The following is a 15,806-nucleotide window of genomic DNA, read 5'->3' as shown; positions in this document are numbered from 1 at the left end:
TTTAATTCCACATACAGATATACTAAAGGTCTTAAGTGTTGTACGTGCATACAAATGTTTTTCCTCCAAGGTTATATTTATCCTCTTTTGTTGAGAAGAATTGTTGCACATTCTTGGCTAGCAGGTTATTTAGTTTGCTTTGTAAATCATTTTAGCTGTTTGCAAATGCACCAAGTTGTTGAATTTTAATATTTTTGATTCAATAAATAAAGGGTGTGTATGTTCTTTATATACTACAATATGTATTATTCTAATTGATCATTTTTTCTTTATAAAAAATCTGCTCCAAAAATAACAGAGCGTGTCGAATAAAATAAGAATGAATGTAACTGCTTGTGGAATAAAATTAAATTGATTATGACGAATAACGATTTAGAAACATGACATAGAATGACTTACAAATGTGAAATAATATTGCATAAATTAATAGAACAGTTACAGATTTTTATGTGATTTGAATTGCTTTTCCTCAAGGATCCCAAGTGTGTTTTTCTCAGGGGAGGTTTGCTGCCTTACCGCCATTAAGCGTGTGTTCTTTTAGGTGGATGCGGCGGTCACCCCAGAGGAGCGTCACCTGGCCAAGATGCAGCAGAACGGCTACGAGAACCCCACCTACAAATTCTTCGAGCAGATCCACAACTAAACAAAAACCAACCACCCCGCAGGCTCTGTTCCCGTCTTGCTTCTCTCCACCCTTCTGTTTGTTTTCAAACGTTTGACCTGGATGAATCGCCGTGGTTTTAAAGTGAAGGAGCTGCGGGACAGAGCCGTGCGGATCCCCCAGTTGCACAACGTATACTAACACTAATTTCGGCAGACAAGGGTTACTCCGCGTCACCTGCACATCTTAGCCACACCTGAACCCTTGCACAACTCCTTGACTGACTATAGATATATATACATAGAGAAAGAAATATATGAAGAAAATCGTGTCATTACAGCACTATCCGCTAAATATTTCAACATTGTTAAAAAACTAAAGAAAAACAAACATAAGAATGAATACTGGCGGGGTTTTTTTCAAGTGTAACATACGAAGAAGGCGATTAGCTGTAAAGTCGATGTCGTGCATGGCGGATACAGTTAGCATACAAGAACTCTGAGATCAGGGGCGTCCAACGTTGTGATGAACTGAAGTGCTGCTACCTCGGGTTTCATTATCAGGCTGTTCCTGGACACTGTTGTATGAAAAGCCAAGCTATTTCTTACATAGGAAATCTGTTTTAGACACCCAAACACAAGACTTTTTCAAAAGAACAATGATCATTTTACACACGGACAACACTTTTTCAAAAGAATAATTATGAATTTACACACGGACGGTACTTGTTCAAAAGAAAAATTAACATTTTACACACGGACATGACTTTTTCAAAAGAATAACTAGGAATTTACACACAGACAAGACTTTTTCTAAATAATAATTATTAATTTACACACTTGCAAGACTTTTTCAAAATAATAATGATCACATTACACACGAACAAGACTTTTTCAAAATATAAATGATCAATTTACACACGGACAAGACTTTCTTGAAAGAATAATGATCATTTTACACACGGACAAGACTTTTTCAAAAGAATAATGATCATTTTACACACGGACACGACTTTTTCAGAAGAATAATTATTAATTTACAGACGGACAAGACTTTTTCAAAATAAAAATGATTAATTTATCCACTGACAAGACTTTTTCTAAATAAAAATTATCACTTTAAACATGGACAAGACTTTTTCAAAATAAAAATGATCATTTTACACACGGACAAGACTTTTTCAAAAGAATAATTATTAATTTACACACGGACAATAGTTTTTAAAAAGAATAATGATCATTTTACACACGGACAAGACTTTTTCAAAATAAAAATGATCAATTTACAAACGGATAAGACTTTTTCAAAAGAAAAATTATTATTTTACACACGGACAAGACTTTTTCAAAAGAATAATTATTAATTTACACAAAGACAATACCTTTTCAAAAGAATAATGATCATTTTACACACGGACTAGACTTTCAAAATAATAATTATCAATTTACACACCGACAAGACTTTTTCAAAATAAAAATTATGAATTTACACACAGAAAAATACTTGTTCAAAAGATTAATAATCATTTTACAGACGGACAAGACTTTTTCAAATGAAAAATTATTATTTTACACACAGACAATACTTTTTCAAAAGAATAATGATTATATTACACACGGGCAAGACTTTTTCAAAAGAATTATCATCAATTTACACACGGAAAACACTACAAAATGCATATGAATAACGAACGAAATGAAGAATTTAAGCATTTAACATCACTTTGACCTTTTCACTAAGGACTCTTGACAGGAATGAAGAAGCCCTTGGATTGTATAGCTAGACTTACGTAACAGTGTGGTGCGTTCACAGACAATGTGAAAACACGGTCTCTTGTTGACTTTAATTAAACCGCAACTTTTTTTGGGGGGGCTCTGTAGTGGCCTATTTTGCAGCTGTACTCAGTTAAAACAAGCGGCTCGTCAATGCGGGTTTAACTGTACTAAAACCAGGATATATTTTCGGTGAAAATTATCGCTGAAAACCGATGTATCTATTGACAACCTGATATTTTGTGTCAATGTTGACAAGCATCAAAATTCCGCACCACCGCCCTAATGTCGGTATTATTTTTCTTATTCCAGCTTTTCTTTGACGGGTTTTTTCCTCCTACATTTTTCAACCAATTCATATTGATAAGAGACCAACATTTTCCGCTAATTCCAAACACGTTAAAGTTAGCAAGCTAACTTGTATAGCTATTTTTTGCTGGTAGACACCTCAAAAGAGTCATAGACTTTTTGGTACTTGATGCATGTTAACTGTTAGCATGTTTGCTATTTCAGTTAATTTTTCAGGCACACACATCAGTCATATAATTTAATACTCGACACATGCTAACTGTTAGAATGCTAGAATGAGCAGGTTTGCTTTTTTCCCAGCAAATTTCACAGTTATAGATCCCAGCCACTTCCAAAGACATGCACCTGGGGATAGGTTGATTGGCAACACTAAATTGGCCCTAGTGTGTGAATGTGAGTGTGAATGTTGTCTGTCTATCTGTGTTGGCCCTGCGATGAGGTGGCGACTTGTCCAGGGTGTACCCCGCCTTCCGCCCGATTGTAGCTGAGATAGGCGCCAGCGCCCCCCGCGACCCCGAAAGGGAATAAGCGGTAGGAAATGGATGGATGGATAGATCCCAGCGTTCTAAGTTGATATTTGACACATGCTAACTGTTAGCATATTAGCTTTTTCAGGTAATTTTGCAGGCACACATATCAGTTATATAATTTAATACTTGACACATGTTGTCTGTTAGAATGCTAAAATGAACATGTTAGCTTTTTTCCAGCATATTTCAGTTACACATCTCAGAGTCATAATTTGATATTTGACACACGCTGTTAGCATTTTTAGTTAATTCTGCAGGCACGCATATCAGTCATATATTTTAATACTTGACACATGCTAACTGTTAAATAAACTGCTTAAAATGAGCATGTTAGTTTTTTCCAGAAAACTTCACAATTTTACATCTGATAGTCATAATTTGATATTTGACACATGCTAACTGTTAGCAAGTTAGTTTAATTTTGCAGGCACACACATCAGTCATACAATGTATTACTAGACACATGCTAACTGTTAGAATGATAAAATGAACATGTTAGCTTTTTTCCAGAAAATTTCAGTTATACATCTGAGAGTCATAATTTGATTTTTGACACATGCTAACTGGTAGCATGTTAGTTTTTTTAAAGCCAATTTTGCATACATTTGCCTAGGAGTCATATAATTCGGTGCTTGATGGATGCTAACTGTTGGCACGCTAATGTTGGAATCCTAAATTTTTTCGCTTGTTTTGCTGATAGGCGATTTAGTGTGGTATATTTTGTCAAATGTTGCTATCTGGCCACCGTGCTACCAATCCATGTTGGGCTTTTTAGCATTTACATGCAATTCCTTCCGACATTCCATATTGTAGTTACTGAATGAGTTGCTGGCGCCAGCATTCTGCATAAAATCACATCATCGTCAAAATAAGGTAACAAAGAAAATTTGCGCTATATCTAGTAACATAACTCCTTGATAGTTTAAATCATTGTATTTTCTTTTACAAATGTGCTGAGGGCCAACAAGCAAAGCACGAAAAATGGTCTGCACTTTGGACCCCCCTGTCTAGGACATTTTGTCAGGATTGTACATTTCTAGTGTCTTCTTTGTGACCTCGCGTGATATGAAGGAAGAAAAATACTCGCTTTAAACCGCTCTTTTATTTTTAATTTCTTAAAAGATCTCCATGCTTCACTGTTGCTTTAGCTGCATGGGCAAAGAATACAAATACTCTATGTAATATATGACGTTGTATTAGTATCCGAAAGGAAGATGATTGTGTTATACTGTTTGCGTTTTATGCACTCCTGTCTTTTTTTTGTGTGTGTGTGGGAGGGGGGGAGGGGGGGGGAGAAACATCACCAAAAAAAATGGTTCGTTGTAATGTTGGAAAAATACATTTTGGGCCAATGGAGGGGGACTAAATTGAGAAAATCCTTACAGATCAATCTTTCCATTTGCTGTTATTGATTGTTGGGGTCTCAGTGGCCCTTTTCCCATCTTTTATCATCATTCAGTACAACAGTGGAACCTCCAAAGAAATCAACCAATTTTGAGAATTTTTTTTCCTCCCCCATCAAACCTAATTGTCAGTTCCAGGGTCAAACTGGTCATGAAAATAAATGTCATTGTAGTGCAAAAATAAGTGAACCATTGCATAGTAAAACTAAGCACGGTCAAATAAATACTCCCTTATGGACAATTATCATGCAAGTTGGCCATTGTGCTTCCAAGCTGCATGGAATATTTCATCACATTAATTATAGACCCAGCTATAAGACAACCTTGAATATTGGACATGTCTTTTCAAGACTTCTTTCCTAAATAACTGGAAGATTGCAATACTTTAAAAATATATATATAAATAGTCGACAGTTGTAATATTGAGAAGACGACTCATCTGTTGGTTTGCAATGTTTATTCTTCAGACATTGAAGATAAGGCAACCTGTGTTTTCAGTTCCTTCAAGCCAATGATGTGATTGTATTGATCATGTTGATTTTCTCATTCTGTGGTTATCGCCTAGCTTTGGAAGTTCCACTGAATTAGGATTTTTTTTTTCTTAATTTCCCCCTTTCTACGTTTTTGTTTCTTCATCCCATTGTAAGTAAGCAAGCGTCCATCATCTTGTCCCCTCTGTCTTCAGTGTATGACTACAACACACATATCATATCACCACATTGACATGTCAATTAAAGCTCTTATTCAGGTAAATGTTTCATTCAAGAAAATATATATATATATTTCCCTCATTTCGCTGTGTAGTCAAATGAAATTTGCTTTAAAAAAAAGTTTCTACTTCTACAATATCATGAATAAAATTTTGAATGTATATACCTGGCAGATGGTGTGAATTAATAACATACAGTTCAGAAAAAAATGCTTGCCACTTTATTCCCTCCTTGTGGACATTTTTCTTTATTTCTAAAAAAAAAGGATCCAAAAATGTAGGGAACATGGACTAAAATAAAAATACAAAAAGGGTATTTCTATAAAAGGAAAAAATATGAAAATACACATGCCATCGCGGCTATCAAAAACATGAAGCGTGGGTTTATGTACAGTGGGGCTGTTGTACGCTACGGACGAGGAAGACGGGTTAACATGAGTTCAGTCACATTCAAGCATTCGTTTCTCCGTGAATCACAGGCGGACATTTTACCCTCTTCAGGTTTAAAAACCTGTAACAAACTTGGCGTGTCAGAAGGTAAAGAGTTCAGAGGAGAGTTTGTACACGGCCTTCAACTGTCCTTGTCCAGAGTGGTGGTGGCCAGCGTCACCGTGGTGATGGGCTGGTGGTGCATCTGCATCCGTGACATTTTCTTCTGCTCGCATTCTGTCACCAGGCCGTTGAGCTCGGCGGCGCTGTAGCCGATCAGAGTCCTCAGGTCGCACACAAATTTGTAGACGAAGCGCTTGCCTTGCACCTTGCTGATCATGTCGCCGTCGTAGTAATACCTGCGGGAACATGTCAAAGCCAACGATAAATGAAGACTACCAGAACTTTGCATGCATCCATGTATTGCCGTGTCTGTGTGTGTTTGTTTTCTCCTCCTCCTCTCGCTTTAATACAGAATAGAAGAGGGGTTCACTCTGCGTCGCTCCCAGCAAAGGAACGCGTTTATTCAATAGGAAAATGAGATGAAGGGAGTGAACACTAGTCATATGAGCCCACACTACAAATTTTGGAAAGTGATTGCAGTAGCAAAAAAGAAAAAAATAGGTTTTTCCAACTGTGGAAAAAAAAACGGCATTTCAAGATACTCAAGGACAATTTTTTGCCAAAAGAGAGTGACAGTTCATTTTATTTTTATGTTTGTTTATACCTTCCAATTACAGTGGTAAAAAAAATACTTAAGTAGTTATTACTGTAATAAAAGTTGCTTGCGAATACTTGTATTATTATTAGAGATGTCCGATAATGGCTTTTTTGCTGATATCCGGTATTGTCCAACTCTTAATTATCGATTCCAATAACAACCGATACCGATGTATACAGTTTTGAAATTTACACATTATGCCTAATTTTGGTTGTGATGCCCCGCTGAATGCATTTAAAAATGTAACAAGGTTTTCCAAAATAAATCAACTCAAATTATGGAAAAAAATGCCAACATGGCACTGCCATATTTATTATTGAAGTCACAAAGTGCATTATTTTTTTTAACATGCCTCAAAACAGCAGCTTTGAATTTGGGACATGCTCTCCATGAGAGAGTATGAGGAGGTTGAGGTGAGTGGTGTTGGGGAGGGCGGGTTTGAGGTGGGAGGGGGGCACGCAAAGGCAGTGCCTTTAAGGTTTATCGGCGCTCTGTACTTCTCTCTACGTCCGTATACCACTCCGTACAACAGCGTTTTAAAAAGACATACATTTTACTTTTTGATACAGATACCGATAATTTCCGATATTAAATTTTAAACCAAATATCGGCCGATAATATCGGCAGTCCGATATTATCGGACATCTCTAATTATTATTTATTATGGGCCTGCTGCAATGCAAGCAGCCAATATTGTTATTACATATTATGATTACTTCAATGTTTGGTTTGCTCCCTCAATAATGCTGACAAAAGTATTGTTTATCGGCAATCATTTGTGGGCGAATAGATTGCAAAATGGTAAAATATGGTATCGACTAAATGAGTCTTTGAGTCAAAAACCAGCACGTTAACTTGTAAATTGATACACAATGAAGCGGGATTCTATTTGGGTAACGATGACAAAGCCTTAACAACAAATACATAACTTTAACTGATACAAGTGAGCGCGAGGCATGTTGGGTACTTTAGCGGCTCCCTTTTCTGATACAGTTTTAGAATAAGCTTTATTGCTGCATTGCAGCCACGTGACCTAGAGGCATTTCTGGGTTTCAGGTGGTGTCTGGAGTCCCATTAGGCTACTGTTTGTTTACCTGCATCAGTGCAGATTTCAGCGTACTTTAAAATATTTAGAGGCAAATTTTCAAGTGATCATGAAAAAATATTCAAAATGGGACGTCATGGGGACACTCTTCTTGAGAAAATATTTTTCTAAAGATTCAAATCATTCATCATTAAGAAGTTACTGCTTGCCTTGACTTCAGGTCCTTCGACACTTACAAGGATTTAAATAGAAAAAGATTGGAGGCACATTATGTCTTTACACATGAGAGATTCACAAATGAAGTATTACTTCTTGAAAGACAATGTTGGACTTATGCGAGCATTGGTAAGTAACGTATTTGATTCACACAAGTGCTGTGCTGCTGTGATTGTGACGCGAATGAGAAAAAGGTTAAGTTTGTTTGTGGTAGACTTGCTGAATTTCCCCTAGGGATCAATAAAGTACTTTCTATTCTATCCTATTTTATTCTTCCTGTTACAAATATTTGTTATCTGCAGTTCATGTCTGCAGTTGTTCTTATGGTGTGAAGTCCATATTTTGTCTCATTATTTAGCTATAGATGTCCCTGTTGTTCAGCAATATTTGCTAGTGATATCAAGATTAAGTATATGCTGTGATGCCTACAAGAGATTTTTTGATCTACTTTATTATTGTATGAAGGACACTGTAATATGGTCATCCGTGTCAAATAAAGCACTTGACTTTTCTGCAAAACAACTAAGTTTTTAGTTTCTATTATGAAAATCTACAACGAAAGTACAGCGGATTTAACCAACAATTACAATATTTATTACTGGGACTTAACATGATGTTAGTTTATTAGGTCTTTGTAGTTATTTTTAGACATCCATCCATCAATCCATTTTCTACCGCTTATTCCCTTAGGGGTGGCGGGGGGCACTGGTGCCTATCTCAGCTACAATCGGGCGGAAGGCGGAGTACACCCTGGACAAGTCGCCACCTCATTGCAGGGCCAACACATATAGAAAGACAACATTTACGCTCACATTCACACACTAGAGCCAATTTAGTGTTGCCAATCAACATATCCCCAGGTGCATGTCTTTGGAGGTGGGAGGAAGCCGGAGTACCCGGAGGGAACCCACGCAGTCACAGGGAGAACATGCAAACTCCACACAGAAAGATCCCGAGCCCGGGATTGAACCCAGTACTACTCAAGACCTTCGTATTGTGAGGCAGAGGCACTAACCTCTCTGCCGACAGACATAGCATCCACAAAAGAACACAGACCAATGAGAGCTCTGGTCTTTTATTTAGGTTTAGTTCTGCTCTCAAAAAATACTAATATATTAGAGAATAAACTTGATTGCATCACAGAAAGGCCTCTCAAAAATTAAATGTTCAAGCAAACATTTTACAAAGTGATCACTGCAGACACAAGCTTGGTCCGATTGGATTCCACAAGATCATCCATCCATTTTCTACCCCTTGTCCCATGTTTGCGGTCGCAGGGGTGCTGGAGCCTCTCAGCTGCCCACAAGATGATCAAAGTGATATTTTTAAAAAGCCAATTCCTTTGACGCACTTTCGTTTTCCCCTGACATTATTACCTTTATGAACCATTTCTTTTGGGACTCTATAAAAGCGCTTTCCGATCGCTCTATTGGAATGACTGGAACACCGAAGAACAGAACAGCAATATGGCATTTTCTGCTCATACTCTACACTCACTCTCGCTTATTTCAATGCTACGCTCAAGTTGCTTGACCATCGTGTGAATTAAGCCGCAGAGAAGAAAAACAGACGTGACATTAAATGCAACCCAGCGATTGGCCAAGAAGGTTTAACACAATATGGTGAAACATTTGATATACACTTTAAATATACCTACCTTTACATTAAGCAAACACTTGTTACAGGACAGCAATTGTATGTAATTGCATGTGCGTTATAAGGTACACGCATCGCAGCATGAAATGAAAGCTACGATCTTATACAAGCTGCACACTGACTACTCAAAAATCTATCCAATTTACATCATGTAGCTATAATGTAGTGTAGTGTGCTGAAATGTGAGGGGTGCAGTTAGTCCAAAAAGATTGCAACACACCTGAGGGCTCTGCTAAGTTTCTCGTAGTTCATGGTGGGTTTGTTCTTGCGCTGGCCCCACTTCTGTGCCACCAGCTCGGGCTGGTTGAGTTTGAACTCCCCTTCCTCGCCCACCCAGGAAATGCAGTCTCTTGCGTCTTTGTCCGTCAGCAACTCCAGCAGGAACTGCCACAACTGGATCTGACCGTTGTTGCCTGGAACCACAAGAGACATTTGCTACATTACTACTACTACTACTACTTAAGTTAAAGTACCAATGATTGTCACACACACACTAGGTGTGGTGAAATGTGTCCTCTGCATTTGACCCATTCCCTTGTTCACCCCCTGGGAAGTGAGGGGAGCAGTGGGCAGCAGCGGTGCCGCGCCCGGGAATCATTTATGGTGATTTAACCCCCAATTCCAACCCTTGATGCTGAGTGCCAAGCAGGGAGGCAATGGGTGCCATTTTTTTTGTAGTCTTTGGTATGACTCGGTCTGGGTTTGAACTCCCAACCTACCAATCTCAGGGCGGACACTCTAACCACTAGGCCACCGAGTAGGTACTATTACTACTACTGGAAGCAAATGTAATTAATAAACCAGGAATTAAAACTTGGAAAAACTTTCGGGACATCACGCAAGATCTAAGCTTCAAAATAATAAACTGTAAAAGGTTACTCGTGATGGCAAGGCGGACAAAAATATCATGATGGCCATTGAACTGGAAATGGAACAAAAAAAGTGGTGCACTTGTCTCTGTCCTGGCTGTTTAGGACACTAAAACTATTCAAAGTACAGTGTAAGGATGTGAGGAGACTCACCTTCCAGACACATACTCACAATATGTGTCACATGTCCTGGTTGTTAATATTTGGGTATTACTATTCAGCAGTTAACTCACTTATGTATGTATGTATATATATATATATATATATATATATATATATATATATATATATATATATATATATACTTTATACCTGTCATTAAAGGGTGAGTAGTTTTAGTTTACTTTCATTATTCAGTGGCTGACTTATTTTCAGACTTGTATGACACAAAAGAAACATCGCCTGTCCATTCAATAAAGATGTTGTAATGGCCGCATTTTGTCCTTGGGACTGATAATTGTTGTTTGTAATATTACTTAATGCTAGGCAAAAAAATTATATCAATATATATTGGAAGTGACACGTAATCAACATCAAAAATTAGTTTGACAGCATGTTCGCTAATTATTTTTCTTTGTAGGAAGACATTTGCTCTCTGGTAACCCAGTAAAACAGGAAGTGAGCACTGAGCAGAGAGAGTGACACGCTAATAGCCAATCATGTAACAGTATCACTTTTAGTTGCGCCATCTTGTTGTGTCGCCATTGATTATTTGCAAGGAGTGAGAACAAAAACTAAAAATGAGTGCTGCAGAGAGCAAAGAAATTATTGATTAAAGAGGAAAAGTCACCTCGACAGTATGACTTTTTTTTCCTATAACAGACTGGAGTCAGACTACTGTGGTCTGTAAATTATGCAAAGGGCTCGTCGCTGCCAAGACTGGTAATACACACTACCAGTGCTCACGCTTTAGAGTACAGCTGTAATTTCCTGGCACTAAACCTGCAGAAAAATATTCTTCTCAGGTTTCTCTTTGTTTCATTTTCACATTTTGCACTCTATTTTCTTACACTTTGTTAAGCATTTTTAACAACTTTCTTATTTTTCCACCTTCATTTTAAGAGGTTATAGTTAAGTGTTTATTGTGATTTCAGAGTTGTGTTTGCGTTGATTGTTTTCCATGGTTGTGTTTACATTTCTTTTACTTTCTGCCTTTTTTAGCTGAAGGGATTATAATCAGAGGAAGCTTATATTTTTAATAAAAACAGAGGAAGCTTATATTTTTAATAAAAATTTTTACATTTAATATATTTTTATTTTGGTCCTTATTTTTGATAGGTAATAAAAAACATCAGTAATTATTAGGGATGTAACGGTATTGTAAATACTGCGTTACCGCAGTTTCAAAATTCTCACTATGCCGGGTCGTGTGACGATAAACGATAGCTGGGAGTACACCCGCCCGTGTACTTTTTTGTGGCACTACTGAGTGAGCCAGTCCGAGAAGCAGACCACATTTCCCATAATCCCCCGTGCAGCGCAGCTCAGTAAAAGAAAACACCAAACAGATAGGAGCACAACGGAAAACTCAAGCAAATGGACTGTCCTGGAAATATAAAATAGGACATTTCGACGCATTTTGGCTTTGCAGTCAAGGAAAATAAAGGGAAAAAAACGTGACGGATAAGCCAAATACAGTTTGCATATCTTACCAGACCGTGATTGTCTACAAGTCCGGAAATACAAGCAACATGAGAAATCACTTGATAAATCCTCACCCGGAAAAGATTATTGACGCTAAACCAAGATGTATGCTAGGCTAAACATGAATTTGTGAGGCGTTCCAATGAAGTTTTCTTCATGACAGTCTGTTTACAATGTCAGATTAAAGACCGAAACTGAAAGTTTTTAACGCTTGATTGTTACTTGAAACACTGGTCCTTCACTGTTCTTTGCACTTTGAAAATACCTCTTGGTAGTAATAAATAGGATACCAAACAGTTAGTGTAATTATCCTTAACATATGTAGACGTTGCCAATCAACCTATCTGTGTTGGCCCTGCAATGAGATGGTGACTTGTCCAGGGTGTACACCGCCTTCCACCCGATTGTAGCTGAGATAGGAACCACCGCCCCCCGTGACCCCAAAGGGAATAAGCGGTAGAAAATGGATGGATGGATGGATAAGTAGACATTTTAATTATCCACACTAAGGCATTTTTTTTAACATTACTGCAACAATATTGCCTTAGTACCATACTAATACTGTACGTTGGGAGTTTTAATATTTTTACATCCCTAAAAATTATCGCTATCAACCAATATAAAACACTTTTATCGTGATACGGTTTTCAGTTTTATCGCCCAGCCTATGAGTTTGACCTTTAGGGTTCAACTGTACATTCCAACCCATTTTGTGTAATAATACGTGACAGAGAGCAGCAGATGGATATCGACGTGGGCCTACCTGTGCGGTTGCCAGGTGAGCTGCGCTCCTCTCCTGAGATGCGAGGCGTTCGAGGCCCACGGTTTTGCTTCATCACCTTAATGGCAGTGGGCGTGCTGACTTGAGCCGGGATTATCTGCACAGCTAGAGAGGGAGCGGGGGTGAGGCCAGGAAAGATTGTTCACTGATCAAACAAAGCAGTGAGATGCTTTCGGGGGAAAAAAGCTTTTATTGGCCAGCAAAACTCACGTTGATCAATTGTGACTGTGGCATCCCCTCCAGACTGGTCCTGGCTCGCCAACACATCTGAAAAATTCAAACGTTAACTCGGCAAAAAAGTCCCAGAACCTATAATCATATATATTTATCTATCTATCATATATATTTATCTATCTATCTATCTATCTATCTATCTATATATATATATATATATATACATTTATCTATCTATCTATATATATATATATATATATATATATGTCTTGATTGGATTATCCAGAGAATAGTGCTCGATACCGTGGTAGAGCGCAATATGTAGGTGTGGGAAAAAAAAAAAAAAAAAAAAAATCACAAGACTACTTCATCTCTACAGATCTGTTTCATGAGGGGTTCCCTCAATCATCTCCTGATGATTGAGGGAACCCCTCATGAAACAGATCTGTAGAGATGAAGTAGTCTTGTGATTTTTTTTCCCACACCTACACACATATATATATATATATATATATATATATATATATATATATATATATATATATATATATATATATATATATATATATATATATATATACATATACATACATATTTAAATCTATATCTATATGTAGATCTACTGGATATCTATATACATAGACAGATATATTATAAAAAAATCAAAACCATAGTTGCTTACATTTGCGTAGCAGCTCGAGGTGACTCCACAGTATCTCTCCGTTTGGCACTTTCTGGAGGAATTCATCTTGGTTGAAAGAGCAGAGGTCACGACCTGGGATGTGGATGCTGCCGATTTCCATCTCGTCTATACTGAATTCCTTCATAACCCATACGGCCCAGTGGATCACCTGGTCAGCTGTCCACAGGAGCGGATCTAACGGGAACAAATACCATCATGTTGCATTGATTTGTCACAATAATGGAGCTCTTCTCCCCACTATAGGTTGTATTCAGTCATGTGACTTTTAATCAAAAGTAAACAAAGTGGTGGGCCACCAAACCAACACGGCTATTGTGCAGCAAACAGAGTGTTACAATTGGAGCCCACAAGGAGCCTAGATCTTACCTTTTAAAGCAGATACGAGTGAAAAAATGTAAGTACACAATGGAATCAATCCTTATACATTATCCAAAAAAGTTTTGCCGAATGATCTTAAGGATTAGTCGTCGGTAGCATTCCCAGACATGTCAAAGTATCACGTCATTCTACACGACAAAAAAGATGAAAACTTAGAAAAGCATGGAGGTCTACAAATGATGTGTGTGTGGTTGGTCAGAGAAATGTATATCAAGCCTCGTTTTTCTTCGGGTAATGTTGGCTTTCATGATTTAACTTTGCTTTTAGTCCATGTTTGTTGCCTTGTTGCTGCTGCACGTGACATTATGAGTATGCGTGGTTTTCCACGTCTCTACCAAAATATAACTATAGATGTTATCATTGTGTATATGCTGAAAGCTTAATTTATGATTGTTGTCATTTATAAAAGCTTAACTCTTTTAGGTTTTGCTCACATTTGTTTTCTTTTATTTAGACTCGCCAAGTTGGTGCTTTGCAAAAGACTCGTAGCAAACATTTGTTTGACGAACTCTCAGACAAGACAAAATACGAATAATATCAAGATATTACCTAAATGATAAACAAAACGTTGAAAGTATGTCAAACAAACCTTTGACAAAGTGTTGTCTGTGAGTGTTCTCATTCATCCAGGTCACTGAAATCTCAGGGCATTCAATCGATCACAACTGGACTGTTTGGTTTGTCTTAAAAAACGTTTCGCCTCTCATCTGAGTATCAGTTCGTGCTTATAGACTTACATTGGTCAGATCAAGGCTTTAATGAGGTGATCACTGCAAACTCGCGCGTTCTTTGACTCTGCTCCCTTGGACTCTGCTCCCTTGGACTGCAGTGCGTGCCACTTTTGTCGTTCTCTTTTGTAAAGTCTTGCACTCTTTTGGCCTTCTTGACTACTTCTCAAGGACCTCCAAAGAAAGTTTTAACCTTACGCGATTTGAAAGGTTGTAACAGCTTTAAACAACACAAATATAGGGCATTTTTGTTTGAGAAAGGCAAAATGCCGCCCGGAACGCTATGACACAGATGCTTGCTGGCCCACCACTTCGAGCGTCTCATAGTTAATGAGTCGGACGTGGCGTCAGGTGAATACAACCTATGGGCTAGCTTTTTTTTTCGCTGCCCTTTTTCCTCACCGTATGGTATGCCGAGTCGCACTTGCTCTTTGCGGTAGCCTTCCAGTGCGGCGGCCCAGCGCGTGACCTGCTCCGAGGTCTCGTCGGACAGGCCAGACCGCTCTACTGCGATGAGCTGTCCCTCCTCCACCAGGGAGCCTTCCTCCCCGGCGGCGTCCGGGTCGATCACCACCTCCACTGTCTCCACCGGCTTCACTATCTCCAAAATGTTCAACTTCTCCTCACCTGGACAAGACAGTGGGGGGTTAAAAGGGAAATGTTGAGTTTGAGTGTATGGCATTGGTTTGACTTGGAAGATTATGATCAAGTCAGCACCTGGTTTGGTAATAATCTGCAAGCTGAGCTGCACAGTGCCGTCTGTTTTGACGCCCTGATCGAAGAGGCTGTGATCAGGGTGCAGCTGGAAGGAAGAACATGACCGATAAGTGTAATCCTCAAATATGTTTTTCATGTTACTGGTATACACACAAATATCAGAAGCTTCAAATTTCGAACCAATAAGGGGCTGCAGCTGTACTGGAAGTAGGATGCCTGGCACGACAGCTTGGTGTTTTCCACCAGTGATTCTCAACTGGTGAGTCGCAACATGCTTGTTAAGATGTGATGTTTGTGAATGAGTAAAGTTTTTTGAACAGCTCTTTTAAGTAAACAACGATAACCGATTTACAGTTTTGAGATGTTTGTTTGCAAGGAAACGTTCTTAATTGTGCGTTAGGGAGGGGCAATATGGCTTGAC

General features: G+C 38.3%; 2 protein-coding genes across 4 annotated transcripts in view; one reads left to right on the top strand and one right to left on the bottom strand.

The window, feature by feature from the left end:
- Nucleotides 1-5,486, top strand: part of LOC133537998 (amyloid-beta A4 protein-like) — a 27,643-nt gene extending 22,157 nt beyond the window's left edge. For both annotated transcript variants that reach the window (XM_061879210.1, XM_061879211.1), the window contains one exon: nt 542-5,486. In XM_061879210.1, the coding sequence (XP_061735194.1) occupies nt 542-643 (102 nt within the window). In that variant the 3' untranslated portion in view covers nt 644-5,486. The remainder of the gene's footprint in view (nt 1-541) is intronic.
- Nucleotides 2,203-15,806, bottom strand: part of gabpa (GA binding protein transcription factor subunit alpha) — a 24,641-nt gene continuing 11,037 nt past the window's right edge. For both annotated transcript variants that reach the window (XM_061879213.1, XM_061879212.1), the window contains 7 exons: nt 15,386-15,470; nt 15,071-15,295; nt 13,542-13,736; nt 12,896-12,952; nt 12,668-12,790; nt 9,612-9,804; nt 2,203-6,112 (listed from right to left, as the gene is read on the bottom strand). In XM_061879213.1, coding sequence (XP_061735197.1) covers nt 5,896-6,112; nt 9,612-9,804; nt 12,668-12,790; nt 12,896-12,952; nt 13,542-13,736; nt 15,071-15,295; nt 15,386-15,470 — 1,095 coding nt within the window. In that variant the 3' untranslated portion in view covers nt 2,203-5,895. The remainder of the gene's footprint in view (nt 6,113-9,611; nt 9,805-12,667; nt 12,791-12,895; nt 12,953-13,541; nt 13,737-15,070; nt 15,296-15,385; nt 15,471-15,806) is intronic.

Source organism: Nerophis ophidion, linkage group LG19 (genome assembly GCF_033978795.1).
Source record: "Nerophis ophidion isolate RoL-2023_Sa linkage group LG19, RoL_Noph_v1.0, whole genome shotgun sequence".
Classification (NCBI taxonomy): Eukaryota; Metazoa; Chordata; class Actinopteri; order Syngnathiformes; family Syngnathidae; genus Nerophis; species Nerophis ophidion.
This window is presented reverse-complemented; position numbering and strand designations above follow the sequence as displayed.